The 27,850-nt window shown below is 40.1% G+C and overlaps 1 protein-coding gene across 4 annotated transcripts in view; it reads left to right on the top strand.

The window, feature by feature from the left end:
- The window catches only part of slc20a2 (solute carrier family 20 member 2), a 118,924-nt gene extending 112,486 nt beyond the window's left edge, over nt 1-6,438 (top strand). For 2 of the 4 annotated variants that reach the window (XM_048595115.1, XM_020509991.2), the window contains exons 10-11: nt 404-488; nt 5,421-6,438. In XM_048595115.1, the coding sequence (XP_048451072.1) occupies nt 404-488; nt 5,421-5,585 (250 nt within the window). In that variant the 3' untranslated portion in view covers nt 5,586-6,438. Of the gene's footprint in view, nt 1-403; nt 489-2,193; nt 2,279-5,420 lie in introns of all 4 variants that reach the window. The other 2 variants (XR_007261773.1, XM_020509992.2) reach the window with 2 other exon arrangements.
- The last annotated feature ends 21,412 nt before the right edge of the window (nt 6,439-27,850 follow it).

Raw genomic sequence — 27,850 nt, 5'->3', positions numbered from 1 at the left:
TGTGTTTGGGAGGAGAGTTTGGGGCCCTTCCATATGATGCCACATTTGCATGCATATCATCAGCATGGAGCTGAGTTCATGCATCATCACACTACTAAAGCGGACTATAATCATAGAACCTGTTTCAAACGTGAACTAAACCTCCTGCACACTGAAATTGTTCAATGCCAGCAATAACTTGTATCAGCACAAACATGAATGTATTAATGCCTTCACCTTGATGTTGTAATGACTTGATTTTTGACTTTTCAAAAAAAAATCCACATCTGACCAAAGGATGTATCGAAAAGACTGCACTGGTTTGTCCAGAGCTACGTTAAGTCTTTTGCATGCTGCCTGAAGCTTCGTGGTATTAATCTTGAGACTCGAATGACTGTGAAGTGTTATTTTGTGCTTCCTGCAGTGGATTCACTATTGAGTTGGCTTCGGCGTTCACAGTTGTGGTTGCTTCCAATGTTGGACTTCCAATCAGTACCACACACTGCAAGGTATGCGTATGCCCTGTGACTGCAACATCAGCAGTTCAGTCTGTACTACTGAGGTTTGACTCTCATCAGTACCTGGTGGCACGACTCATCCTGAGGCAGGATAACAGAGGCAATCTGAGGATTATTCCACACCTAATTTGGTGCCAGGCCTGGTTGCAAAGAGCATTTTTGTGGTAGATTGACTTGAACTTAAAAGGAATAGACTGGTACATTACTGCTAACTTTACCCTGACGGAATCACACAAAGTAGACCCTGCTTGATCTTGTCACCACTTTTTTTTTGTGTGAAATAAAGGATGTGAGTTAGATGGGGTATCTGTAATGCATGTTGATTTGCCTACCTTTTGCTACTCTTCCTTGCCTCCCTAGTGCTAATAGTAGAGGGTTTAAAAGCCAGAGGTTAGAAGTATATCTTCTGCTAGACAGGGAAGACAGAGGGCAAAAAGCATTGTTGGAGATTAGGTATCGAGGCAATCTCCCCAGTATTCTAATTCTGGCCTCCTGCCCATCACCAATTCAGTTATCCACTGTTGGCACTGTGCCTTCAGCTATTTAATTCTAAAGTCTTGCTATACCCTCCATAAACCGTTTTTTTTTTTTTTTAAAAAACACCCCTTTAAAATGTACCTCTCTGCTCAAGCTTTTGATCATTTAACCCTAAAACTTGAGCAGCAGGAAATGATAGAGGAATTTCACCAATGGAAAATAATTTGAACTCCAGGCATTGGTGGTGTGTAATTGTAAAAAACATCCCAGTATATTTCTTTGTAACTGGCTGAAGTCCCCCCATTTTCCCCAGACCAGGGGGGATAGTATTAGCCAAGTTTACCTGCTGCTGATTGCAGTATTAGTGGTCTCTGCTGGATAATGTAGATGAGGACCTATTTGCATTTTGCCGTGATGCCCTTCTCGTTACAAAAACATATTTGTCACTACCGGGATGGTATCAGTTGACACTTATTGCCTGTTGAACTACTGCAGCAATAATTGTGACCAAGGTAGAGTTTTTTAAATGTTTAAAATAATTGCAGGAATGTAGCATAAAAATAGGGTAATATGACAAACTATTGCTCTTCAGACAAACTGGAATAGACTTGACAGACAGGATAGCCTACTACTGTGCTGTACATGATTTGTATTAATGTTATGCCTTTCTGGAATCAAAATGCTTTACAACTGTTAAAGTACTTTCAAAGTATAGTCACTGTTGTGATATCGGAAAGGCAAGCAGTCAGTTTAGATTTCACATTCTTCAATGTAATCAAGTCACCTCTTTTAGTTAGTATTATCTCTCCAGCTAGTTTTGAAAACTTTACCTTAACGTAAGCCCCATCCTGACGGAAAGAAAATCACTTATGGTGAACAATCTTCTGTGCTTCCTTTGCACTGTCAAATGGGTCACAGGACAAACTATTGAATGGACAGAAGTTGATTTTAAAGCTGCTGACAGACTGACCAAAAATGCTTTTTATGTCACTTGATGGCCTTGACAAGTTTAGCTGATGGTTATTATACTGTTTTAGCTCAAGGTGAGCTCTTTATGCCACTGTGTCCTGATTTGCAGTACTCTCCTTGGGGCAGAGGTTTGTGTTTGGTGGAACACTCCTTCCTCACTCACTTGGTTCCATATTGCATGTTTGTGATGGGATGTCTTTCACATGCTCTTCCTACTACAAACTTTTATATATTTTCTATTTCTTCACAGTGGATTTTGCATTGAAGTAATGAGTGCGCTAACTGTACTTGTAGCCTCAAATGTGGGCATTCCAATAAGTTCCACTCATTGCAAGGTATTCACGTGTCATGTTAATGCAGTGATCGTTTGCTACCACCTTTAGCAAATCAAACCAATAAACTAAAACTTTGCTGATTGTTGCAGTCTGCCTTCTTTGTGTAGTGTGCAGGAGACTTCCCCTTCAAGCTACTTAATTGGTGAAAGGGATTTAAGTTTTTTTTTGATTTATTTTAAAGGTGCATTTTTATATGGGTTTTGATTTTGATTTTCCAAATGCCATGACAACCAGGTTTCAGTGCAGTTTAAATAGGGAGACTAATTGTGGGCAGGTGACTATTATTTGGACCTAATACTGTCTTTTGTATATGTTCAAATGATGAATTCCCATGTCTACACTTGAAGCTTGTTGCACTATGTCCTCCTGCCAACAGTTGTTCAGTTGCTCCCTTAGTGGCAGGGAAGCGTGTGCTGTGTTTTCCTGGTCAATTGCATTATAAAGGCTAAATTATTGCATTATTATTTATCATAGGACAGTGTTGACTGTGCATGGCTTTTAATATTGCTATGTAAACTGGTCTAGTCAAGAGCCGTATAGCATGAAACAGACTTCAGTCGAACAAGTCCACGCACTATATTAGCCCACTTGCCTGTGTTTGATCCATATCCCTCCAAACTTTTTCTATTCATGCATTTATCCAAATGTCTTTTTTAAATGTTGTATCTACACCTGCATCTACTGTTTCCTCTGGCATTCATTCCACACACGAATTGCTCGGTGTTTCAAAAAAAGAAATTAGCCCTTTTTTTTTTTTTACAAACTGTATGCCCTCCCCTTAAAAATGTGTCCCTAGTTTTGAATTCACCCCCACTGCCACACCCTAGGGAAAAGACCCTTGCTCTGCATCTTGAGTATGCCCCTCATGATTTATAAACTTCTCTAAGGTCACCCCACAACCTCCTATGCTCCAGAACTGTACACAGTATTCCAGAAGAGGTCTCACCAATGTCCTGTACAATCTCAATATGATATTCCAACTCCTATACTCAAAAGGTCTGAGCAATGAAGGCAAGCATGCTAAACACCACCTTCACCACCCTGTCTGCTTGTGATGCAAATTTAAAAGAATTATGTACCTAAACCCCGAGGTCTTTCTGTTCTACAACACCACCCAGGGACCTACCATTAATTGTACAAGTCTTGCCCTTGTTTGTCTTACTAATTCAATCTGCCACTCCTCAGCCTGTTGATCGAATTGATCAAGATCTTTGTAATCTTAGACAGCCTTCACTGTCCACTATACCGCCAATTTTGGTGTCATCTGCAAACTTACTGACCATGTCTCCTAAATCCTCATCCAGATGCTTATGTCAATAACAAACAGAAATGAACCCAGTACCGATCCTTGTGGAACACTGCTGGTCACGGACCTCCAGTCCGAAAAACATCCCTCCACCTCCGCCCTCTATCTCTTACCATCAAGCCAATTTTGTATCCAGTTGGCAAGCTCTCCCCACATCCCATGTGATCTGACTTAACTAATTAGCCTACTGTGTGGAACCTTGACAAAAGCTTTACTAAAGTCCACATAAACAACGTCTACCGCTCTGCCCTCCAATCTTTTTGGTTACTTTAACAATACTCAATCAAGTTTGTGAGACACTATATTTACCTCGCACAAAACCATGCTGACGATCCTTTTTATCAGACCTTGACTGTCCAAATGAATTTAAATCCTATCTTTTAGAATCTACCCACCACCGAAGGCCAACTCTCGGGTCTGTACTTTCTACGCTTCTCCTTGCAGCCTTCCTTAAATAAAGGCACAGCATTAACCACCCTCCAGTTCTCTGTACCTCACCTGTGGTTATAGTCTTCTGACTTTGTCTGCCAGTAAATTTGGAAACTTGTGTGTTTTTCCTGCAGTTTTCCAATATGCCCAGATGTTGACAAGAATGCCTGCGCCCAGTGCTAACAAAAAAAGCTCCCTAATGTTTGTGATCCCATTGAATGGTCAGTGAGCATAGATCATTTAGTTGAGGCCAGAGTTCTGTTGTGTTGTTACAAGTGAAATAAGTAGGGAGTGGGGAATGAGTGATAGAAAAGGACATGGATTAGGCAGTTCATTTCAGTCTCCATTTTAAATTTTTTTTTAAAATGGTGGTCTGATAATTCTCAGTTAGTTGAGAGTAAACAAATTGTGAAATCTGGGGATTTTCGCAAAGACAAAATCATTTTTCTACCTTAAATTATTTTCCCTCGTGGACCAGAATGAATTTCATTTTTTCTGCTTTTCTCTAAATATCTGCAGTTGAAAACAATATGTCTGCACCTGGTCAAGAGTTTGAAATGCTTCTACGCATTCTGAAGGTCGATTTTGAGGCTTGTACTTGGGCTGTATAGAAAAATTCTGTATTCTCTGTCAAGGGTAGAGGAAGGGTCTCTGCAGTGTATAATCATTTGTGCTTTGAAGGCAAACTGCATCTGTAAATGTGTTTTTGCTAGAAGTCTTTAACTTGCTCTGCTGTCCGACCATTATATTAACTACTAGGTGTTTTTACTTAACACGTCACAATAAATCTTAGTTTATTAACTAGCCTATTTTTATTTCTATTTCTAAAGAGTAGACCAATAATGTCTCCAAACGTGTGATACTGCAACAAATTCAAATAGATGACTTCACTGTTCCTGCACTCCTGGAGCTGGGAAGCCTTACCTAAAGGCAATATTGGCACACAGCACAGGCAAGTCGCACTAAGGGTACAAAATCTGAGCATTAAGATTATGGTGTTTCAGACCCATCTCCTGATTTGGCATAATCTACATTTTAAGGAGTGCACAATGGTGCCGTTTGGAAAAATATCTAATTGGTACAATTTTTCAACTTAAATCATTTGATTTTTAAGACTCTGTTTCAGAACTCGCAGTTGGAAGAGAGTCAAGCTGATCTGCTGAGGTGCAGAGTCTCTAATTACAATGCATAATATGCAAGCCATACACTTTGCATGTATTCAACAGAGTACATCTGTGACCTGCATAGTTTAGCTAATTGACTTTTTGACACACTTCTGGTCACATAGTATTGGTCTGCTCTTCAATCATGTTTTCTCTTTTTTGTTTCCTTATGACGAAACTCCCACCACCATCATCAACATTTTGATTTATACTAATGTATATTTGTTATAACTTGCTTCCCCAGGTTGGATCTGTGGTGGCTGTGGGATGGATCCGATCACGCAAAGCCGTGGACTGGCACTTATTTCGTAATATTTTCCTGGCCTGGTTTGTGACTGTCCCAGTTTCTGGTCTCTTTAGTGCAGCTGTTATGGCATTGTTTGTGTATGGAATACTGCCATACATTTAATTTTTATGTTCAAATTTTATTGTGATTTTAAACTATTTCTAACCAGCAGTGTGAGATGTCCTTTTTCTTCCTTTCTACCCACTTCTGCTTTGTGCCCCACCCCTACCCTCTTAAGAGGTGGTTTATTCCTTTTTCCCTTTTTATCCTTTTTGTCAAGAGGAATTAAACAGCTATAAACTAATTTGCATTTCATCACATGCTGTAAGTAACACTACAAGTGCTCACTTGGTAGCATGTAACAGCAAAGACCTGTCACAGTGTATCTTTGTACAAGTGAATGATGCTGCCCAAATTGTGGTGTTTGTAGAATGGATGGTACTGCTTGGACAACTCGCTCCCTTTCATAGACTGATGTGTGTGTGAAGATGCTGTATATATTGTATTATTACACTCTAGAAAGTTTTTTTTGTATGGATCTGGGGGATAAAAAGGAGAATTTAAAAGAAAGAAATATATATATATATATAATGCCATGGTTTACCAAAATCATCCTTCTGATGCAAAACGAGGTATAAAAACCCCTACCCTTGAGTAATTCAAGTTATTTTTTAAATTGAGGCACTGTTACTTGTAACAGGGCCTAGTCCCAATTTGCCCTGCGTGCTACAAACACCATAATGCGAATCGAGAAAGGTTCATTGTATTGGGTTTCATTGAAACTTGATGTTATAATTATAAATTTGACACTTGTATTATATTGTAATTTCTATTGTAAATACTTTCTAAAAAGATCTAGGTTTTGTGTTTCTTTTTAAATGGGGACACATTTCACTCACTCATTTTAGACTTTTAAAAAAAAAAAGTGAATGTACCAAAGATTCAAGAATAAAGATTTGACAGTGTTTCCACTTTTGGTTTTATTGAAATGCCTGTTTTGTAATTCAGGATCCTTTTCCAGCTCTTTGCCATTTATGATGTAGAGGTGCTGGTGTTGGACTGGGGTGGACAAGGTCAAAAACCACATGACACCAGGTTATAGTCCAACAGGTTTATTTGAAATCACAAGCTTTTGGAGCGTAGCCCCAATGTTAGGTGAAGACTTCACCTGATGAGGAGGCTACTCTCTGAAAGCTTGTGTTTTCGAACAAACCTGTTGGATTATAACCTGGTGTCACGTGATTTCTGGTTGACTTTGCTATTTAAGTGACAGTTGGACTGTCCTTGTTAGAAACAGATTTCTTGGATCCATTTCAACCAAAATAAGAAGTATTGTTTTGTCTGGGAGCTGATGGCAAGATGTCATCAAACAAAATATCAAGGTAGCTTTGGCATATCTGACAGTTCCAATGGCCGATGCTGTTTCATAATGTTAAATGTAGTTTGGTATACTGTATTGTTGGGGGTTCTTCCAATCATTGGCATAACCATTTGGAGGATTAGCAAAAACACTAAACAACTGTGCTTCTGCCCAAGTTGCAGAGACCAATTAGAAGTCCCTCCAGAAATCCAATCTCTAAATGGGTTATCAAACTATTGGTTATGGTCAACTGAAATAAAGGTTACCTCAATAATTATCACTTTTAACCTAACTTAATACTGCATGTAGTTAGATTGTAGTCCTTTTTTTGTTTTTCATTTCAAGATTGTATCAATTTGAGAACAGTTTGGGGGAAGATGCGAAGAGTGAAAGAAGGAAATAAATTCAGTGCTATTTGCTATATTGCCCACATGACAAATTAATGAAGGCCAGTAAGATTGTTCATGACCTATACCCTTAAGTCAATTGTTAATCTCATTGCTCATTCAGAGATCAACCCATTCTTAGGATATATATCCCATGCCTCCCCTCCCCCCTCCACTTTTTCCCGGTTTGTTGAGGATTCTATTTGGTTCATCTCTAGCAATTGTAGGATGACAAGAGGAGAGACACTCCTTGACTTTCATTATATTAGTAAGACATTCATTAGAACAGATGATCAAACCGTTTCAAAGTAATGATTGTTTGAAACTTTCCCTTTGGAATTAACCTTGTAAAAGTTCTAATTGGTTAAGTTCATGTATTAGCACTTAACATGCTGCCATAATGCTCCTATGTGGCTTGTTTTGATAGACTGTTAATCCCACATCTTTTTAAATGTCTTTTTAAAATTGAGTACAATGAAACATGTATTGCAAGTGTTAAGTGTTTGTAAGTGAACTTTGCAAATTGCAGTCTCAACCCTGGTGTCTTTCCAGAACTTTTGTGTAAAGATGGATTAGAGAAACTGCAGAACTCCTGCCCATGACTATAAACTAGTGGTGATTTTCCTCTGGTTTCTGAAGATTGTTTATACTGAAACTGCTCTGTCTGTCTTGATAGAAGACCTAACGCTCAAAGTACCCATCTGAACAAAAAAAGAGCGGTTTGCTATCCTTAGTTTTAGCCTTGTCTTAATTCATGGTTCAAGGTGAAAGTTTTACATCTACGTAGATAGGGTGGTTAAGGAGGCATTTAGCACACCTGTCTTCATTGCTCAGACCCTTGAGTATAGGAGTTGGGATGTCATGTTTAGGTTGTGCAGGGGTTTGGTGAGGCCTCTTCTGGAGTGCTGTGTCCAGTTTTGGTTACCCTGTTACAAGAAGAATATTATAAAATTGCAGAGGATTCGGAAAAGGTTTGCCAGGATGTTGCTAGGACTGGAGGGCTTGAGTTATAAAGATAGGCTTGGACTTTTTTCACTGGAACGTAGGAGATTGAGGGGGTGACATTTTTTATAGGAATTTATTAAATCATGAGGGGCAGAGATAAAGTGAAGAGCAAGGGTATTTTCCCTAGGGTAGCGAGTTCAAAAACTAGGAGGCATATTCTTAAGGTGAAGAGAAAGTTTTGGAAAGGACATGAGGGATATTTTTTTTTAAACAAAGTGGTTGGTGTGTGGAATGAACTGCCAGATGAAGTGGTGGATGTATGTACAGTTACAACATTTCAAGACATTTGGACAAGTACGTGAATAGGAAAAGTTTGGAGGGATACGAGCCAAATGCAGGCAGTTGGGACTAGGTTAGTTTGGCAACATGGTCAGCGTGGACTAGTCGGACCATAGGGTCTATTTCCATACTGGGTGACTCTTAAGTGCTAAGGAAGTGTTACATTATTGAAGGTGCAGTACTTAGGAAAGTTGTTAAACTGAGGCTCCATTTCCCTCTTGGTTAGATGTGAAGGTCCTATAGCTGTAATTTGAAGTTGTATGGAGTTCTACAGTGTGTCTTAATCCATATTTATCTTTCCAATCAACATTACTATAACAGATCATCATCTGGTCATCATCCAATTGCTGTTTGTGCAGTCTTACTGTGTGCAAAATAGCTGCTGAATTTCCCTACATTACAACAGTGACTACACTTCAGAGTTGCTTTTAATGTCCTGAGGTAGTGATAGGTGCTATATCAATGCAAGTTAATTCTTTGAACAACAGTTTATAATTACTTCCCAAATGGTTACCCTGACCAGTGTATTTAAAATACCATTTGGGTGTTCAGTTTCCAATGCTGCAGGCTAAAATCCTGTCATTGTGGTGCAACTTGGTGTCTTCCAGGAATCTATCCACGTAAATGTATTATTTTTGATTACATGTATCATTGGCAGTAACTGACTTGTTCCCCTGGTTAAAGGGGAAAAATCATTTGTACTAAAGTGATGGGAAATTTTAAATTTTAACGAACTATATTAAAATAGTAAGACTATATTGTTTGGACTCGTTATTTATTACAAAGCATCAGCATCCTGTACAGCTTAACTGAAGCTGTAAAACGATGCCAGTGAAAATGTTAGCAGAACATTTAGAACTGATTAACCTAATGACAGCTGTGTTCGTGAGTCAGATCAGGGCTGATAATTCACCGGACCAACTACTCATTTAAAAGTGTATGGAAACGGTACAGAACATCCGCCCTGATCTCTCCATTCCAAAGAGTGGTAAATATATTGAAACCAGATCTTCATCGCTCAGGCATGAACTGAACTTTGCAAAGAAGCAGTGAAGAAAATGGATATTGTAGAAAGATGGGATTAATTTCAAATAAAAAATTGCATAAATACAAGAACATTGCATTCAACCCAATCAAACGGTGCTGGCATTCATGCTCCACCTGAGGCTCCACGTATCCTACTCTACCTAACTCTTCAGCAGAGCCCTCTTCTCCCTCATTTGCCACTTTAAATGCATCGATGTTATTTACCTCCACTATTCCTTAACCGAGGGAGTTCCACATTCTTACTATTCACTAGGGAAATAAATTGCTTCTGAATTCTACACTTTCACTTTTTATGATGGCATCTTTTGAATTTCAGTTCAAGTTGTTCCTGAGGTAATCAAAGCAGTTTGTTTCTGGTGCTACTAAAGCCCCAACTGGACAGTGTTTCAAGTGTGATCTAACCAGGACTAATGGAAGTTTAGAATAACATTTTATTTCTCAATCTTTTAAAACTGAAGCCTTTTCTTTTAAACTGTTGAATTAATTCAATATTTTGCAAGTTTGTTCAAATGTCATAATTCATAATAACCCTCCATATTTACAGTTAGTTCTACAGTTAGTGTCACCTGCGCATTTTTTTGAAATGTTATTGTTTGCTTGAATTTATGCTAATGATTCCAGCTTTCATTTTTGTGACCTCATTCTAGCTTCAGTTGCCCTGAATAGTTGCCCAAGACCCTTGCTCTCTGCTTTCTTTCTTGCAGCTCATTATGTATCGGATCCCTGCTCACCAATGTGAGTGCACCTGCCATGCCAAACCCGCACCCAAAAAAATCTTTTTTGTTCTTAAAAGTATTCAGATCAATGTGGTCAGATATGTTGTATTAAACATCCAGGAACACTTGGGACTTGAACCCAAAACTTCTAGCCCGGAAAGTTGTGTTTTTTTTTTTAGGAGCACTACCACTGTGTCTCAGAAACGTGTGCGCACTTGCACTCAATATACATTAGATCCCTGTTACCCTTGTCAATGCCCTTGCCTCTTCAAATAATACAATGAGGCGCATCAAGTTAGATTTTCTTTTTGAAATTCATACTGACTATTGCTATATTTTGGTTTCTAGATGTTCTATATTTCCTCATGTATTTGAGGATTCCATTGTTCTTCCTTCCCACAGTTCTTTCAAAATGGGTGGTTAGCACTCTGTCTGAACTGAAGATTTTGTGCTTTTTAAGTTTGATTAGTTACTTTTAATATTTCTTCACTTTTTAAGGTTACATATATCTTTTTCTAATCTCACCTTCTGATTTACTTGATTAGCCTACCTAATTCTCCTCTTACATACTGTGTGGAACTGGCAGTAACATACACCACTAAATGGAAGCCTGGCTGGCTTTTTGAGTAGCTGGTCATTTTAACTTGCACATCAATGATGCTGCTTCTCAACTCCTTGTTTACATATACAATGCTACTCGAAGATAAAGAACACCTGAATACCTGATTCCCACAGTTGCCGAAAAGAGTCCCTTAGGTTTATACATGCTCATGCTTAGGACAGCAAGTTTGATTTTGTTTCCTTTTAACCCCTAACCCCCAAAACCCATGGCTCTGAAATGAGGAGACCTTGTTTCATGGACTTGGACCACCTGCTTCCATCAATTGTGACCAACTAAACCCTCACATCTATCGTTTTGACATTCCACTGAGAATACTGAAACTAAGTAATTACTACTGCTGCCTTTTTTTTTTAACTTCAATGCCTGTGAAATATTTCACTGTCAATGGAGGAACTTCATAGAGTCTTTGTCTTCCTAACTGACTATATTAATATTTGACCTATTATTCTTAATGTCACTAATTTCTAAATTCTTTAATCTTGCTGGATAGTTGTTTACCTACTATTTCCAAGTGTTTTTTTTTTGCCTTCAACCATGATGCTGTATAAAGTATCATGTTTAATGTGGCTACTATTTCTTTACCCCATTATTAGCTCTTTCTGCTTCCAAGGAATCTGTTTACTTCCACTGAACGCTTCCTTTTTGGGTACCAATATATTCGTCTAGTGCTAAAATCTTCACAATCCTTAGACTGACTATGCTTTTTATTGCAAAGTTTAAAGCCCCTTCATTAAATACATGTTCATTTTGTTTCTTGTTAAACATGGTTGGGCCATTTTTCTGCCCCCCACCCCCCACACACTAATTTTAATTCCTTAAATATCCCTTGATTGCAAAATATAACTTAAGCAACTGCATAATCATCAGTAAATAATCTAGTTTCATACCTAGTTCTTATTCTACTTTGGCCAACTAGCTGCTCATACTTGGTTTGTTCTTGTTCACCTTTTAGTTAAATACAAAAGTCTCTCAAATCACTTTCAAACTCACTTGTGACAAAAGTTACCTACATTACAACATGACTACATTTAAAGTATTGGCTGTAAAATACCATTTTTAATCCATGTCAAATTTTACCATATTATGGTCACTCTTCCTTAGGCTGCTTTACTCTAAAGTTATTAATTAACCTTCTCTCAGTAATTGTTTTCTAAATAGTCTGCCCCCTAGTTAGTTTCTCAACATACTGACTCCAGAAAGCTATCCTTTTCAAGAGAATTTACTTCACATTATTACAAGTTTGTTTTGCCTGTCCGTGTGAAGTTAAGGCCCCTGTTATTTTGTATTGCTGTCTTCTGTGAGCCCACATACCTTGATTTGTAATATGCCAGACACCAGATTTGCTGATCAGGTGTAACAAGTTTACAGGTACCCTGTCTTTCGTACCTCTTCAGGTCTTGGTTACATCTAAACTAACGGCATGATGATATTTTTTCAGTTGAGGTCCTTTTTGTCTTTACTCAGGATGGGATATTACTTATAAAAGAAAATTTGTCAAATCAACAGACTCATTCATAAATTATAATACTAAACTGTAAGGGGACCCCATATATACACTGCAAGAGTGCTGATTGGTTGATTTGATGCCATGGAGAATGCTCCAGTTAAATAATGACTGACATTAACCGATGACTTTGTTTAAATTGTAAACCAGGCAAGTTGACTTCTCCAGGTATTATCCTGACAAATAAACCAGAGAATGCCTGTCACCTATTTTGTTGAGGTGAAACAGGTGCAGTGTTTGTATATGTTCTTTCTCTACAAAGAACAGGTCCCTATTCACTAATGTACATAGCTTCCTGTACACACCGACAGCTATTCTAGGATAATGTGTATTTCTTTCAATGTAATACTTAGCCAATGCCCAATTGTGGAAATGCATCTAATGTTGGACACTTGAGATTTTGAAACATGGGCTGGTTGGATACTCAGTACTTTGTTCCAAACAGTCGCAGTGATATGCTATTTGATAGGAGCTACCACTGTTTTAGAAGGTACAACCTACATACCTAGCCTCAGAGACTAATATTGACATACTACATAGCAAATGGCTTGATGGTTGCATCCTGTTGCAAGTGTTGCTATGATATTTCTTCCTGTATAAGCTTCTTGACAGCTTTGGCCCATCTATTTTGAGCAATTTTCAGGAGCACAATCTACCTACCTGGTATGGTAAGGTATATGAAAATTCAAGCAACAGGTGAAACTAGCCGTTTCATGCTGCTACTATGGTCTGGTAAGACGATAGCGACTTTTACCTGTTGGGATGCTAGCAAAAGAAGAATAAATGAACTGTGCCTTGTGCGTGTGTGGTATTGGTCACCCACCACTACCAACTCCAGGCTTTTCTCCACCTGAGCTGTCTTTTAACTTTGGTAGCAAGCAGGCAACGCTACATTCTAAATTCCTTGTCACAAAAACAGAGAGCAGAATCTATCTCCCTAACTATTATTACCTATCGTTATCACATTGCCTTTTGTTACATTGCCAATTTGTTACCATTATCCATTTCCTTGACAACAAAGGTAGCAAGTCCTGTATCTGTTGGAAAAGGCCATTTGTTTTGTTGAGCATTGCACCAGCTGTCCCTTTACGTGCCTGATTTATAATCCGTGGCCACTAACTAAACCTATCTTACTATCTGTTATGAGGGGTGTCAATGCCTTCTGGCTCAATTCTCTCTTCCCTGATGCTCTACAAGATCAACATCTTGGAATTCAGCTCTAACTCTGAGCTGAAGTTTTTTTTTTAAGATTCTTTCACAACTGCTCAAACTAGAGGAGCAAAAGGCAAAATTAATTTATTTCCTCTCATTTCCTCCTCCCGTGGCATTTCTCTAATAGATAAAAGTCAACAAACCCTAGGGCTGCTCTCATTAGAGAGGGGTGACTGGTGGTGGTCTAACTGGAAGGTCACCATACTTCAGGCAAGGGGAGAGATTGCGAAAGAGAGTCCTTCACAGTAATCTCGTCCAGAATGAGAATTGAACCCACTCTATTGGCATCCTTTTGCATTGCAAACCAGGTCCCTCTAATATACCATGCATAAAATTTAAAATGTGAATTTTCCCATACTTCTATACAAATGCTTTTACTCTGATTCCCCAATACTGCCTGAACACCCAAGAACGTTACAGTTGATTGGGATTGTCCAAAAAATTGCTCTGTTCTCACTGAACCAAACTTCTTGCTGTCCATTCGGGTAGTGCTCAGCTGGATTTATCCCAGTGCTCCCTGTCTGTAGCACCCATGTGTGTTTCCATAACCCATTGGTTTCTAAGTATTGCGAGTAACGTGGCCGATATACATCAGCCGAGGCCTATCAGAATTGACTTTTTAATTTTACTGTTGTCACCTCCTGCCTTGCAGCCACCCCTTGTTATTGATAGAATTGTTGCCTGGAGCTCTATGCTTTGTGACATGGGGAGTTGGGAGGTCCTGTTGTCATTGCACAGGACATTGGTTCAGCCACTTCTGTAGTATTGTGAGAAATTCCGGTCTCCCTCTTACAGGAAGGATGTTGTGAAACAAAAGACTCATGAGGGTGTGGCCATGGTTGGAGGCTTTGAGCTGATGGAAGAGGTTGAATAGGCTGGGGCTATTTTACCTGGAGTTTTGGAGGCTGAGGGGTGACCTTTGTATAGGTTAATAAAATCGTAAGGGGCATGGATAGGGTGAATAGACAAGGTCTTTTCCCTAGGCTTGGGGAGTCCAAACCTAGAGGGCATTGATTTAAGATGAGATGGGTAGGGTTTTAAAGAGACCTAAGGGCAACTTTTTCACACAGGGTGGTGCACATATCGAACGAGCTGCCAGAGGATATGGTGGATTCTGGTAGGATTACAACATTTAAAAGGCATCTGGATGAGTATATGATTAGGAATGATTTAGAGGGGTATGGGCCAAATGCTGGCAAGTGGGACTGGATTTATATAGGATATCTGCTTGGCATAGACGAGTTGCACTGTAGGGTTTGTTTTCGTGCTGTATATCTCTATGACCCTAAAGAAAGGGAACAAACTATAGCACCTCTCAACTCCATTGGCTGATCAGTATCTTGTGCCCAAGTACATCTACATTTGTTTCTCTGACACCTCACCTTTGCCTAACAAACGTCAATCCCTATTTGGAAATTTTCAATTTACCTACTCTTTTTGGAGGCAAGATACCTCTGCCATTTGTGCAGGGAAAAAACAATTATCTCTTGGCATCATCTGCAAACTGCCCTGATTTTAGAGTTGCGCTGTCTGGATTCCTCACACCAGAAATAATAATTTCTCTCTTTAACCTACAAACTCCTTTAATCATAACATCAATTATATTATCCCTTAATCTTCTATAGTGAAGAAATTCAACTCTAGTCTATACACCTGCTCTCAAAATTTAACTTCTCTAGGCTACGTATCTCTCAATCCATTCCTATTCTGCAACACCACCAAAGCTAATGCATCCTGACTGAGATGTGCTGTCAGAACTGAAACACTGCTCTAAATGGAAGTCTAACCTGAATTTTCGTTATGGCATTTTAGCTGTCCACAGCCCAGAAAAAGTCACTCTAGCCCATCAAGTTTATGTTGGTCAAAAACAACCACTGAACTATTTGCATCCAATTTTCTGAAACTTGGCCCATGGTTTTCTAGGCCTTGGCATCACAAGTGTACATACTACTAAAATGTTATGAGGGTTTCTGCCTTTACTACCTTTTTTATAGACAGTGAGTTCAAGATTTCCACCACCCTCTGGGTGAAAGTCATTTTCCTCACACCACCTCTAAACCGCTTGTCCCTTACCTTAAGTCTATGCTGCTAGTCATTGATTCCTCCATCAAGGGAAAATGGCTCCTTCTTGTCTATCTTGTATAAAATTATGGGAGACATTTACATCTCAGTTATGTCCCTGCTCAGTTTGCTCTGCTGTATGGAAAACAACCCTATTCTGTCCAATCTTTCTTCATAACTAAAACTCTCCAGCCTAGGCACCATCCTTGTAAATCTCCTCTGCATCCTCTCCAGTGCAATCACTTCCCTCCTATAATGTGGATACCAGAATGGCAAACTATATTCCAGCTGTGGCTTAACCAACATTTTGTACAGTCACAGCATAACCTCTGTGCTCTTAAACTCAATGCCCAGCTAATAAAGGCAAGTATTCCTTCTAATCCACTTTATCCATCTGCCCTAATACCTTTAAGGGACTAGTGGGCATGCACACCAAGTCCCTTTGATCCTTGGTGCTTCCCAGGATCCTACTGTTCACCATGTATTCTCTTGCCTTGTTTGTCCAGCCCAAATTGCATCACCACACATTTATTCAGATTGAATTCTGTTTTCCACTGGTCAGCTTATCTGCCCAGCCCATTTATATCCTCCTCTAATCCAAGACTATCCTCATCACTATTTACTATCCCACCAATCTTTCTATCATTCAGAAACTTGCTGATCAACCCTCCTACGTTCAAGTCTAAACTGTTTATATATACTGCAAACAGCAAGGGTCATAACACTGATCCCTGTGGAACCCCACTGGCCACAGGCTTCCAGTCACAAAAATAACATTCAACCGTCACCCTCTGCTTCCTGCCATTCAATTCTGGATCCAATTAGCCAAATTTCCTTGGAGTCCATGGGCTTTTACCTTTTGCTATTAGTATTCCACGGGGACTTTATCAAACACTTTGCTGAAGTCCAAGTAGTCTACGTCAAATTCATTGCCCTCTAAACACCTTGTTACTTCAAAAAATTCAATCCGGTCTATCGACTTTCCCTTAACAAAGTCATGCTGACTGTTCTTGATTAATTTCCTGACTCTTCAAGTCCAGAATAATTCTGTCCCTCAGAATTGTTTCCAAAACTTCCCCTACCATTCCAAGTTAGATTGACTGGCCCCTAGTTTTCCTCCTTGTTCCCTTCTTGAATAGCAGTACAATGTAGGCTGTCCTTCAGTCCTCTGGCACTTCTTTTGGGGCCCAACGGGAACTGAAAATTATTGCCAGGACCTCTGCTTTTTCCTCCTTTTGCCTCACACAACAGCGTAGATTCAATTCCTCAATGGCTGAGGTTACTATGAAGGATTCTCCTTCTCAACCTCTCCCCTCGCCTGAGGCATGGTGACCTTCAGGTTGTAATTGCCACCAGTCATCTCTCGCGAATGAGAGAGCAGCCCTATGCTCTGGTAGGCCTATGGCAACTTTACCAGATATCCAGAATTCACAGTATTTTGTTGGGCCTACCCTTTGCCTTTATTGGAACATGTTGGCCCTGTACTCTCCCCATTCCTTCTTTAATTCATCCTCTGCTGTAACACCGATTTACCTACAAGAGTCAGCTCCCAGTCCACTGTGGCCAAGTCATACCTGATCTTACTGAAATGGGCTTTTCCCCAGTTTAGAACTTTGATTTCTGGCCCATCTTGTCCTTTTTGTAACTATCTTGAATCTAACAGAGTTATAATTGCTGTCTGAAAAATGCTCCCCTGCTGATACTTCAACCACTTTCCCAGATTCATTGTCTAAATTAAGCCCCAGGACCACCGTCTCTCTTGTAGGGCCTTCTACATACGGGCTTAAAAGCTCTCCTCGATGCATTTTAAGAATTCTGTTCCTTCTTAAACCTTTCACACAATGGCTACCCAAGTTAATATTGGGAAACTTGAAATCCCCTATTATTCTTACCCGATTACTTTTACACTTCTCTGAAATTTGCCTAAATATCTGCTGTTCTGTTTTTCCTCAAGTTTAGTATACCCAGTTTTCTGGTTGGTTCCAGAATGTGCTGCTCTAAGAAACTATCTCAATAGGGTTCTATGAACTCCTCATCCAGGCTACCATTGTTGGTACAATTGTTGGAGATTAAGATCACCCATGTTTATTCCATTTATCACAGCACCCAATATTTCTTTTCATATACTCGTATCCAACATTGTTACTATTGGAGTTAACAAAGAGGCTGCAGACTAGCCTTAGTAATGACTTATGTCCCCTTTTATTCTTCATCCCCATCCAAACTGATTCTACATTCTAATCTCCTAAAACAGACCCAAAGAACTATGGATGCTGGAAATCGGAAGCTAAAACAAATTGCTAGAAAAAAACATAGCAGGCCTGGCAGCATCTGTGGAGAGAAAGTGGAGTTAATGTTTCGGGTCCAGTGACCCTTCATCAGAACTCCTAAAACATTGTGATCTATAACTATTTAACAATGCTACCTCTCTACCTTTACCTAGCTTCCTATTCTTCTCGAATGGCATATACCCCTCAATGTTCAGTACCCAATGTTTGTCATAATGCAGATAAAACCCCATAATCACTATCACGTTATATTGAATATCTTCAATGTGCGTAATCAATTTGTCCATTTTGTTATGAATGCTATGTGCATCTTGATACAAAGCCTTTAATTTTATCAGTTTGTTATCTTTATAACATTTGGTCTTGATTGTTGGTGAATTCTTTGATTTCTCTGTTCCTTCCAGTCATTCTCTGGCCTTTATTTGTCATGTTACTAATTTGCTGTCCTGCCTTGACTCTACCCTTAGTTTTGCTACAACTACCCAAGATTCCGTAGTTACACTGTTTGCTGGAACACTGGCCCCAGCATGGTTCTGGTACGGACCAACAGTATAGCCCTCATTTTCCCTAGTATTGATGCTAATACCCATGAACAGCTTGCAGGGGAAAATGGAGATGGGCAATAAATGCTGACCTAGCCACAGCCTCTGATTTAATTTTAAAATATGTTATGCTACTTGGGCCACTACATACCCATATTTCATTGAATGAGAATCCCAGTGGTGTGGGAGCAGGCCATTTGGTCCATCATGTCCACACTGACCCTCTGAAGAGCACCCACCCAGACACACCCCCTACCCTATCCCTATAACCCTGCATACCCATGGCTAATCTACCTAAACTACGCATCATTGGACTGTGGGAGGAAACCGCAGCACCTAGAGCAAACCCACACAGACACAGGGAGAACATGCAAACTCCACGTAGTCACCCAAGGGTGGAATTGAATCCAGGTCCTGTTTTGTGTGAGGCAACAGTGCTAACTGCTGAGTCACCTTGCTACCCTTATTCAAATAAGTGAATTTTAGAATCAGCCTGCCTTCAGATAATGCCTCAGAACATCCAAAAGCACTCAAGATAATTAAATATCTTCCTTGTAATCTAACAGACCTACAAAATCCCCACAAATAACATAAATAATCTGTTAATCCTTTTTAACTCTTATTGGCCAGGCCAAGTGGAGACATTCCCCCCTGCTCTGTATTAGATAGTGTCGCCCAATATTTTACATTAAATGCCATTTAGCATTTCGTCCCAAAGACAACACCTCGAGAAATTAACATACTTAAGGAGTGGAATGGACCTTTTTATCTTATAGCCATGTTACAACTGAGTTAATCTGAATGAATTGAGTTAAAACACAATAATAAAGGTTATTCCTGCCTCCACTTCATTTATTACTTAACATGTAGTTTCTAATTAGTTTCTAACTTCTTTTTTCATATGGATTCAGGAATTGCCACTTGGCAATTGCTGCTTTAACATTTCCTGGCACAATTAATGTGCCATTTTCTGCAAGCAGACACAAAAAGAAGAAAATAATTGGAGAATAACAATGAGAGACAAAACAAAGCACCACTTTGTATGTGTATGCGTATGGGAAAGTATCTTCAGTAGCCAGTTTCTCAGTGTTTCTTGATACACTTACATTTATCTTGCAAATTCCAAAGCCAAATAAAAGCATCCCTCTTAATTTGCTGTATTTTGAGCTAATTAGTATGTGACTTTGTAGGGAGGATGCTACGTGGGATTGTGCAGCATTGTTGTGTCTCTCCACAAATGCATCAAAGGGGATGTAGAGAGGCCCCGTGCCAATGGCTGGTTGTGCAGAAGTGCTGGCATCTGCTGAACCTGCTTAGCAAGAACCACCATCGCTGTAGAGTCATATAGCATGGAAACAGACTACTTGGTCCAACTAGTCCATGCCAACCATAATCCCAAACTAACCTAATCCCACTTGCCTGTGCTTGGCCCACTTGCCTCCAAACATTTCCTATTCATGTACTTATCCAAGTGTCTTTTAAACATTGTAACTGTACTTTCATCCACTACTTCCTCTGGCAGTTCATTCCACACACGAGCCATTCTCTGTGTAAAAGAAGTTACCCCTATCCAGCCTCTCTTTATAAATCAACCCCTCCACTCCCTGCAACATCCTAGTAAATCTTTTCTGAACCCTCTCCAGCTTAATAATATCATTCCTATTATAGGCCGACCAGAACTGTCTGTACACAGTACTCCAGAAGAGGCCTTACCAGTGTCCTGTACAACCTCAACATGACATCGCAACTCCTATACTCAAAGGTCTGAGCAATGAAGGCAAGTGTGCTAAATGCCTTCTTAACCACCCTGTCTACATGTGCTTCAAACTTTGAAGAATTATGCATCTCAACCCCTCGGTCTCTCTGTTCTACAATGCTACTCGAGCCCCTACTTTTAATTATATAAGTCCTGTCTTTGTTTCTTTTACCAAAATGCATCACCTCACATTTATCCAAATTAAACAGCATCTGCCACTCCTCAGCCATTGACACAATTGATCAAGATCTCTTAATCTTCTTCACTGTCCACTAAACCACCAATTTTGATGTCATCGCAAACTTACTAACCATGTATCATACATTCTTATCCAAATTATTTATATAAAAGGCAAACAAAAGTGGACCCAATACCAATCCCTGTGAAACACCACCGGACACGGGCGTCCAGTCCGAAAAACAACCCTTGTAGAAATTTAAAGCCTGCCATTTATCAAAAGGGACTTGTTAACTTTTCTAACCAGGATTTTTCTCAGGGAAGTTGAGCCCTATGGGCCACCAAACTGAAGGGTAGGCGGTAGGTGGACTCAGCATGTCAACATGGAATGGCAAGTGACATTGTGCGTACATGTTTTCAACTAGCTTGTGGGTTTTCAAGTGTCAGCAGATATATGGAAGAGGGGTGTATGAGAGCACAGCAAGCTGGGGAGGGGTTTGTCTGGAGGGTTCCAGTTGTTATGCGCATTGTTTCATTCAATTGAGTGTAAGATGTGTGTACAGTGCCCCCTTCCAATGGGATGCACAGGTCTCTGTTGAGGAGTATGACAGGGCAAGATCTGAGGTTTAGAGGGTTGTCACAGCAACATATCACATAGCTCTAGTATATTCAGTTAGTAGCTTGTTTCTGGTTTTGATCTTTGCTGTCACTTCATTCAGGTGTTCCCAAAAGGGCAAAGTCATCCTGAGAGTCACCCACAATTTGTGTTGGGATCACACTTTAATCTCTGACCATCCACATAGATATGCAGTTCCTTTTTGGCACTAGTATTGTGGAGGTGGAATACACTGAATATGATTTTAGAAGGCAGTAGTCTGTCAGCTTTATAATATTTTTGTTAAGAATCTGGTCTAGGGTGCAGAAGGATGGAGCTTGGATGGCACACCAGATTGTCACCAGCATTGATGAACTTGCAAGACATTGTTAGAAGATCATTTGTATACAGAATCATAGAATCCCTACAGTATGGAAGCAGGCCAACCGGCTCATTGAGTCTACAATAACCCTTCACAGAGCATGTGACCTATCGTCCCAGACCTATCCTATCCCTGTAACCCCATATTTCTAATGGCTAACCCACATAGCCTGCACATCCCTGGACACTATGGACAATTTCCCCATGGCCAATCCACCTAACCTGCACATCTTTGGATTCTGGGAGGAAACCAGACTACCCAGGGGAAACCTGCACAGACACGGGGAGAATGTCCAAACTCTACATAGTCGCCCAAGGCTGGGATCAAACCTGGATCCCTGGCGCTGTGAGACAGCAGCGCTAACCACTGAGACAGTGTGTATATGTAGTATATCAAAGCCTTGACCATTCAGAGTCAACCTACTTGGTAGTTAACAGTCAGTCATCATCCATCTGGTGCTTTCTCCACATCAACATCAGATTCCACTTGCCAATCAATCAGTACTCTCATCTCATAGAATCTTTTTCAGCAATACAGCAGCTTCCAAGGCAACCATCAGCTTAATGATGTGTCCCAGCAATGTAAGCACCTGATGCCTCACAAGACTGTGTGTTGAGAGAGGCAAATTCCAACAGCAAGCTTTTGAGAGTTTCATTACAGGAGGTCATGATATTACCCTGGTGGGTGCCATGACTGCACGCAGATGTAACTATGTAACTGCTATAAATAGCGCAGGGCAGGGGGCATATTCTGCGTGTAATACATCTATTTAATGGAAAAGAATGCAGCCAAATCTAATATAAAATAAAGAACCTGATTGCAGCTTTGGCCAATCAAATGGATTGTGTAAATGTTTAGATCATCAGAATAATGTTTGACCTGTTTTCTGCTATTGTGCAGCCTGCTCAATGACTTACTTGTGTAACACAGATCATTCTTCATATTTTCATTCTGGAGATGTGGGTGTTGCTGTGGAAGGTAGCAATTGTTGTCCAGATTTGGCACAACTCAGTAGCTTGCTAGACAACTTCAGAGTGAACTACAGTCCAACATTGAACTACTGTGGATGCTAAAATCTGACAAAAGGTCACATACCTGAATCCTTGTCTTTTTTCCCCCCACAAATGCTGTCTGAACCACTGAGAACTTTTACCATGTTAAAATAGGCCTGGAGTCACACACAGACTAGACTGTAAGGATGGTAGGTTTTGTTCTTCATACGACATTCATGCCATTTGGCCATTTTTACTGATACCAGCTGTTTATTTCTAGATGTTTTCAAACAGAATTCAAGTTGTCAAATTGTCATGGTATTAGCATTTGACTGGAGAAGGTACTAGGATACTAACCTCTTGCATTTTGGCAACAATTATTTGAAAACAAAATGCATTTTCTCCAGTTATGGGGTAGAACATTGTTTTAGGAGACTACAGGATTTAGGCAGCCCCCACAGGCCAGTAATTGCATACACTTGACCTGGCATACAACCACTAGTTCCAACCATGTCAGTCCTTAGGCTTGTTCTCAGGCCAGCATGCTATATAAAAAATGCATCAGCATTTGAATTCTTGAAAGTGAGTTGGAGTCAGGAAGGACAAAGCCTTTTGCATTTGATTTTGAGGCAAAGCAGAGGAGGGAGTGAATAAGTAAATGTTATTTATTGCTAACCAGTTGTTTCACTCCAATCAATGGATAGGGACAACTGCCTTTTCATTTTCAAAAGAAATGTTGGGATTTGCCATGAAACCAGATCAACTTAGATCTACCCAATTAAAGGGCTGGGAAATTACCATTGCAAGAAAGATGCCTAAATAAAATGGAGGGAGGGAAATGGAAAAGTCAACTTGCTTGCCTGCATGTCATATTAAGTTGGCCAAACAAAATAGCCTTTGAATTTATTCAGTATTCCACACAAACCATGGGATCTGTCAATGCCACTATGGAAGCAGAGTCTTAGAAATCCTTTTCAAATATGGCAACAGTTGATTCATGAGAAATGAGCAGCTTATTACCGAAATAAGGGATAAAAGGCACTTGGAAACTGACCTGGAGGAAACAAACATTTGCGCATTCTCCCCGTGTCTGCGTGTGTTTCCTCCGGGTGCTCCGGTTTCCTCCCACAGTCCAAAGATGTGCAGGTTAGGTGGATTGGCCATGCTAAATTGCCCATAGTGTTCAGGGAGGTGTAGATTGGGTGGGTTATAGGGGGATGGGTCTGGGTGGGATGCTCTGATGTTCTGTATGGACTTGTTGAGCCAAAGGGCCTGTTTCCACACTCTAGGGAATCTACGATTCTATGATTTAAAATGTCACAATATCAAACTCAGAATTTCCAAATTCCAACTATTTGTTGATAAACCTACTCCCTTCCTGGATTTTTTGCTTCTTGCATTTTATTTTATGGATATTTCAGTGAGTTGGCTGGAAATGAGATCGTTCATGAATTGATTGAATGACAGTAAAATTTATCTTCATTGAGCTTCACAAACACTCTTGGTGAGGTCACTTTTGGAATACTGTGTACGATTCTGATCGCCCTTCTGTGGGAAGGATGTTGTTAAACTTGAGAGATGCAGAAAAGATTTAGAAGGATGTTTTGAGGGTTGGAGGGTTTGAGCTATGGGGAGAAGCTGAATCGGCTGAGGCTTTTCTCCTTTGAGCATTGGAGACTGGCGTTACCTTATAAAGGTTTATAAAATCATGAGAAGCATGGACAGGGTGAATAGACAAGGTCTTTTTCCCAGGATGGGTGAGTCCAAAATTAGAGGGTATAGGTTTAAGATGACAGGGGAAAGATTTGAAAAGAACCTGAGGGATAACTTCTTCACGGGGAGGGTGGTGCGTGTATGGAATGAGCTTCCAGAGGAAGTGGTGAAGGCTGGTACAATTACAACATTTAAAAGGCAGTGTCTGGACGGGTGTACGAATAGGATGAGTTTAGAGGGATATAGGCCAAATGCTGGCAAGTGGGACTAGGTCAGATTGGGATATCTGGTTGGCGTGAACAACTTAGGCTGAAGAGTCTGTTTCCATGCTGTGTGATGCTATAACTCTATATCATTCATCAAAGCTCTCTTTGTGTAGGTGTATCCCCATAATTGGATCTATTCTTGCTTCATGTTCAGAGGCAGAGGTCACAGGTTGAATCCCACTCCAGAGATTTGGAGTAAAGAATTTAGGTTAATGTCCCAGCACAGTCCTGAGGGAGTGTTGCTCTATTATGCTGTCCTTCAGATGAGACAAGCATCCATATTCCTTTTTAGGAGACTGTAATCGATTCAAATGTCACTATTCAAAGAAGAGTTAAACTCCTTGATGTCCTGATCTGTTTATCTTACGCCATCTCTACATCTCATCTCATCTCATCACACTCTGAATCTGTGACCAGTTGTGAATGAACAATAGGACTTAATGTTATTGCATGAAGGGGACAAACAAGCTATTGATATGACAGCAAAGCCTTCGCTGCCTGTGTGGGTGACACTTATTATGTACAACGCCCCACTGCAGCAGTCAAGTTACTGTGCACTTCCAACTGAGTCCACCTTCAGGATTACAAGAAAAAAGTGACTTTTGTAACTTATGATTTCTGAGGTCAGGATTTTAGCCTGAGTTGGATTGTTGTTGGGCCCATGGTGTGGAGACACTCTGCACGCCCAATCAACCTGATGCTAGGTCTATGACAGCACAGTACTTGGCACCTCCTACTGCAGAATTTAAATGCCTTAATTAGCTGTGGGCCATGCAAACACTTTCAGTTTTCATGTTGTAGCTATTACAGAGACTTGGTTGAGAGAAGGACAAGACTGGCAGCTTAACTTTCTGGGATTTAGAGGTTTGAGGTGAGATAGAGAGGGATGAGAAAGAGGTGGGGGAGCTGCATTACTGATTAGAGAGAATATTACTGAGGGTGGACACCTTGGAGGGCTCATCCAATTTGAGTACCAAATGGGTAGAGCTCAGGAATAGGTAGGGTACGATCACTTTAATGAGATAGAAGAATGGAAATGTGGATAGATTATGGAAAAATATAAAAACAAAAGTGTCATTGTTTTGGGTGATTTTAACTTCCCCTATGTAGTGTGGGACTCCCTTAGCACCAGGGGCTTGAGTGGGGTGGGGTGGGGCGAGGTGGGGTTTTGGAGGGTGGAACTTGTTAAGTAGGTCCAGGAGGGGTTCAAGCAATATCTAAATAGTCCAACTATGGAAGGGGTCACACGAGACCTGGTATTGAGGAATAAGCCCGGCCACATGATCGAAGTTTCAGTGGGGGCATGTTTTGGGAACAGTGATCATAATTCCATATGTTTTGAGTTACTTCTGGATAAGGATAAGAGTAGTTGTCCTCAGGTGAAAGTACTAAACTGTGGAAAGGCTAACAACCACAATATAAAGCAGTAACTGGGGAATACAGATTGAGGGCAGCTGTTTGAGGGTAAATCCTTATCTGGCATGTGGGAATCTTTTAAAGGCCAGTTGATCAGAGTTCAAGACTAGCTTGTCCCTGTGAAAATGAAGGATAAGGACGGAAAGATTCAGGAACCTTGGACGAAAAATGACAAATTGTGAGCTTAGTTAGAAAGGGAAATGCGGCAAACATAAGGTTTAGGAAACTGAAGACGGGTAGATCCCTCGAAGAATATAAAGAATATACAGGAAATAAATTAAGCAAGGAGTTAGGAGGGCTAAAAGGGCCCATGAACTGTCCTTGGCAACCAATATTAAAGAAATCCTAAGATGTTTTATGCATATATAAGGAGCAAAAGGGTAGCTAGGGAAAGGGTACATCTGCTTAAGGACAAAGGTGGGAATTTATGTGTGGAGCCAGAGGAAATGGATGAGGTCCTTAACAAATATTTGGCATTAGTATTCACAAAGAAGAAGGACACGGTGGATGTTGAGAGGTGGGAGAGGTATGTTGATATGTTAACATATGTCATTATAAAAAAGGAGGTGGTGTTGGGTGTTTTGAAAAGCATCAAGGTAGACCAGTCCCCAGGACCAGATAGGATCTATCTCAAAATGCTGAGGGAAGTGATAGAGGACATTGTTGGTTCCTTGTACAAAATCTTTTTATCCTCTTTATTCACAGGAGAGGTCCTGGAGAACTGGAGAAAGCCAATGCTGTTTCTTTGTGCAAGGAGGGCAATAGGGATATTACAGGCCAGTGAGCCTCAAGTGAGCAGTAGAGAAATTATTGGAGAAGATTCTTGGAGAAAGGATTTACGCACATCTAGAAAAATATGGACTTATTAGCAATTGGCAGCATTGCTTTGTGTGGGGAAAGTCATACCTCACAAACTTGACGGAGTTTTTTGACAAAATGACAAAGGTGATTGATGAGGGTAGGGTGATAGATGCCACCTATATGGACTTTAGCAAGGCCTTTGACGAGGTCCCTCATGGCAGGTTGATACAGAAGGTGAAGTCACATAGGATACGTGGTGAGCTAGTAAGATGGACACAGAACTGTCTTAGTCATAGATGACAGACAGTAGCAATGGAATGGTGTGCATTAAGATGTGGGATTGTTTTATAATTTATAATAATGTACACTACTGCTGATTTATATTTATTTTGTAGTAATGTCAACCTTTAGCTATTGCCTGTTAAGCAGGGAATTATAAGTCATTTCAAAATCCAATCAAGCTGTTGAGTAACGGCAGCAATCATTTCATGTTAATTCTGTAAAGGGAAACATCTGAGCTTACATCATCCTGTATGTTGGTGCAAATAATACAGAAAGAGAAACAGATTTCCAATTAAAGGTTTGGCTTAATAGAATAGCAATTACATGGAACAAGATAAGAAAATTACTTAGTTATAATTGTTAGCTCATTGGGAAAGAAACTTGATTCAGGAAAACCAAAGTTATCAAAAAGAGATAAGCAAACTAAATGATTCTATTGTGTAAAAGCAAAATACTGTGGATGCTGGAAATCTAAAACACATAGAAGGCTGGAGAAACAAAATAAGTGTGACAGTATCTGTGAAGAGAGGGACAGAGCTAATGTTTCAAGTCCAATATGACTCTTCATCACAACAGTTCAGAAGATGAATCATACTAGACTTGAAACATTTTTCTTTCCACCAACTCTGCCAGACCTGCAGTCTTTCTCCAGTTTTCTCTGCTGTCTATTGCCTAGTTCTAGTTTAATGCTGATATGTAATGTCGAATTATGTGGATTACCATGTAAGTGGAAAGAAGTGTTTAAAAGCTCGTCATGTGATTTTGTTTAGGCCGGAAAAACTGAGCTCAGAAATGTTTAAAAGCTCCATCAGTTATCACAAGGTATAGTCCTAAGTAATTAAATTTATGTTTAATTGAGGAAGCACTGAGGATGGCAAGGGCACAAAATGTACTCTGGGTGGGGGATTTCAGTGTCTATCACCAAGGGTGGCTCGGCAGCAGTACTATTGACCGAGCTCTTCAGGTCTAAAATGATATATCTGTCA

Source organism: Rhincodon typus, chromosome 3, assembly GCF_021869965.1.
Source record: "Rhincodon typus isolate 14 chromosome 3, sRhiTyp1.1, whole genome shotgun sequence".
In the NCBI taxonomy this organism is placed as follows: domain Eukaryota; kingdom Metazoa; phylum Chordata; class Chondrichthyes; order Orectolobiformes; family Rhincodontidae; genus Rhincodon; species Rhincodon typus.
The sequence above is the reverse complement of the archived record's forward strand: the minus strand, read 5'-3'. Positions and strand labels throughout refer to the sequence as shown.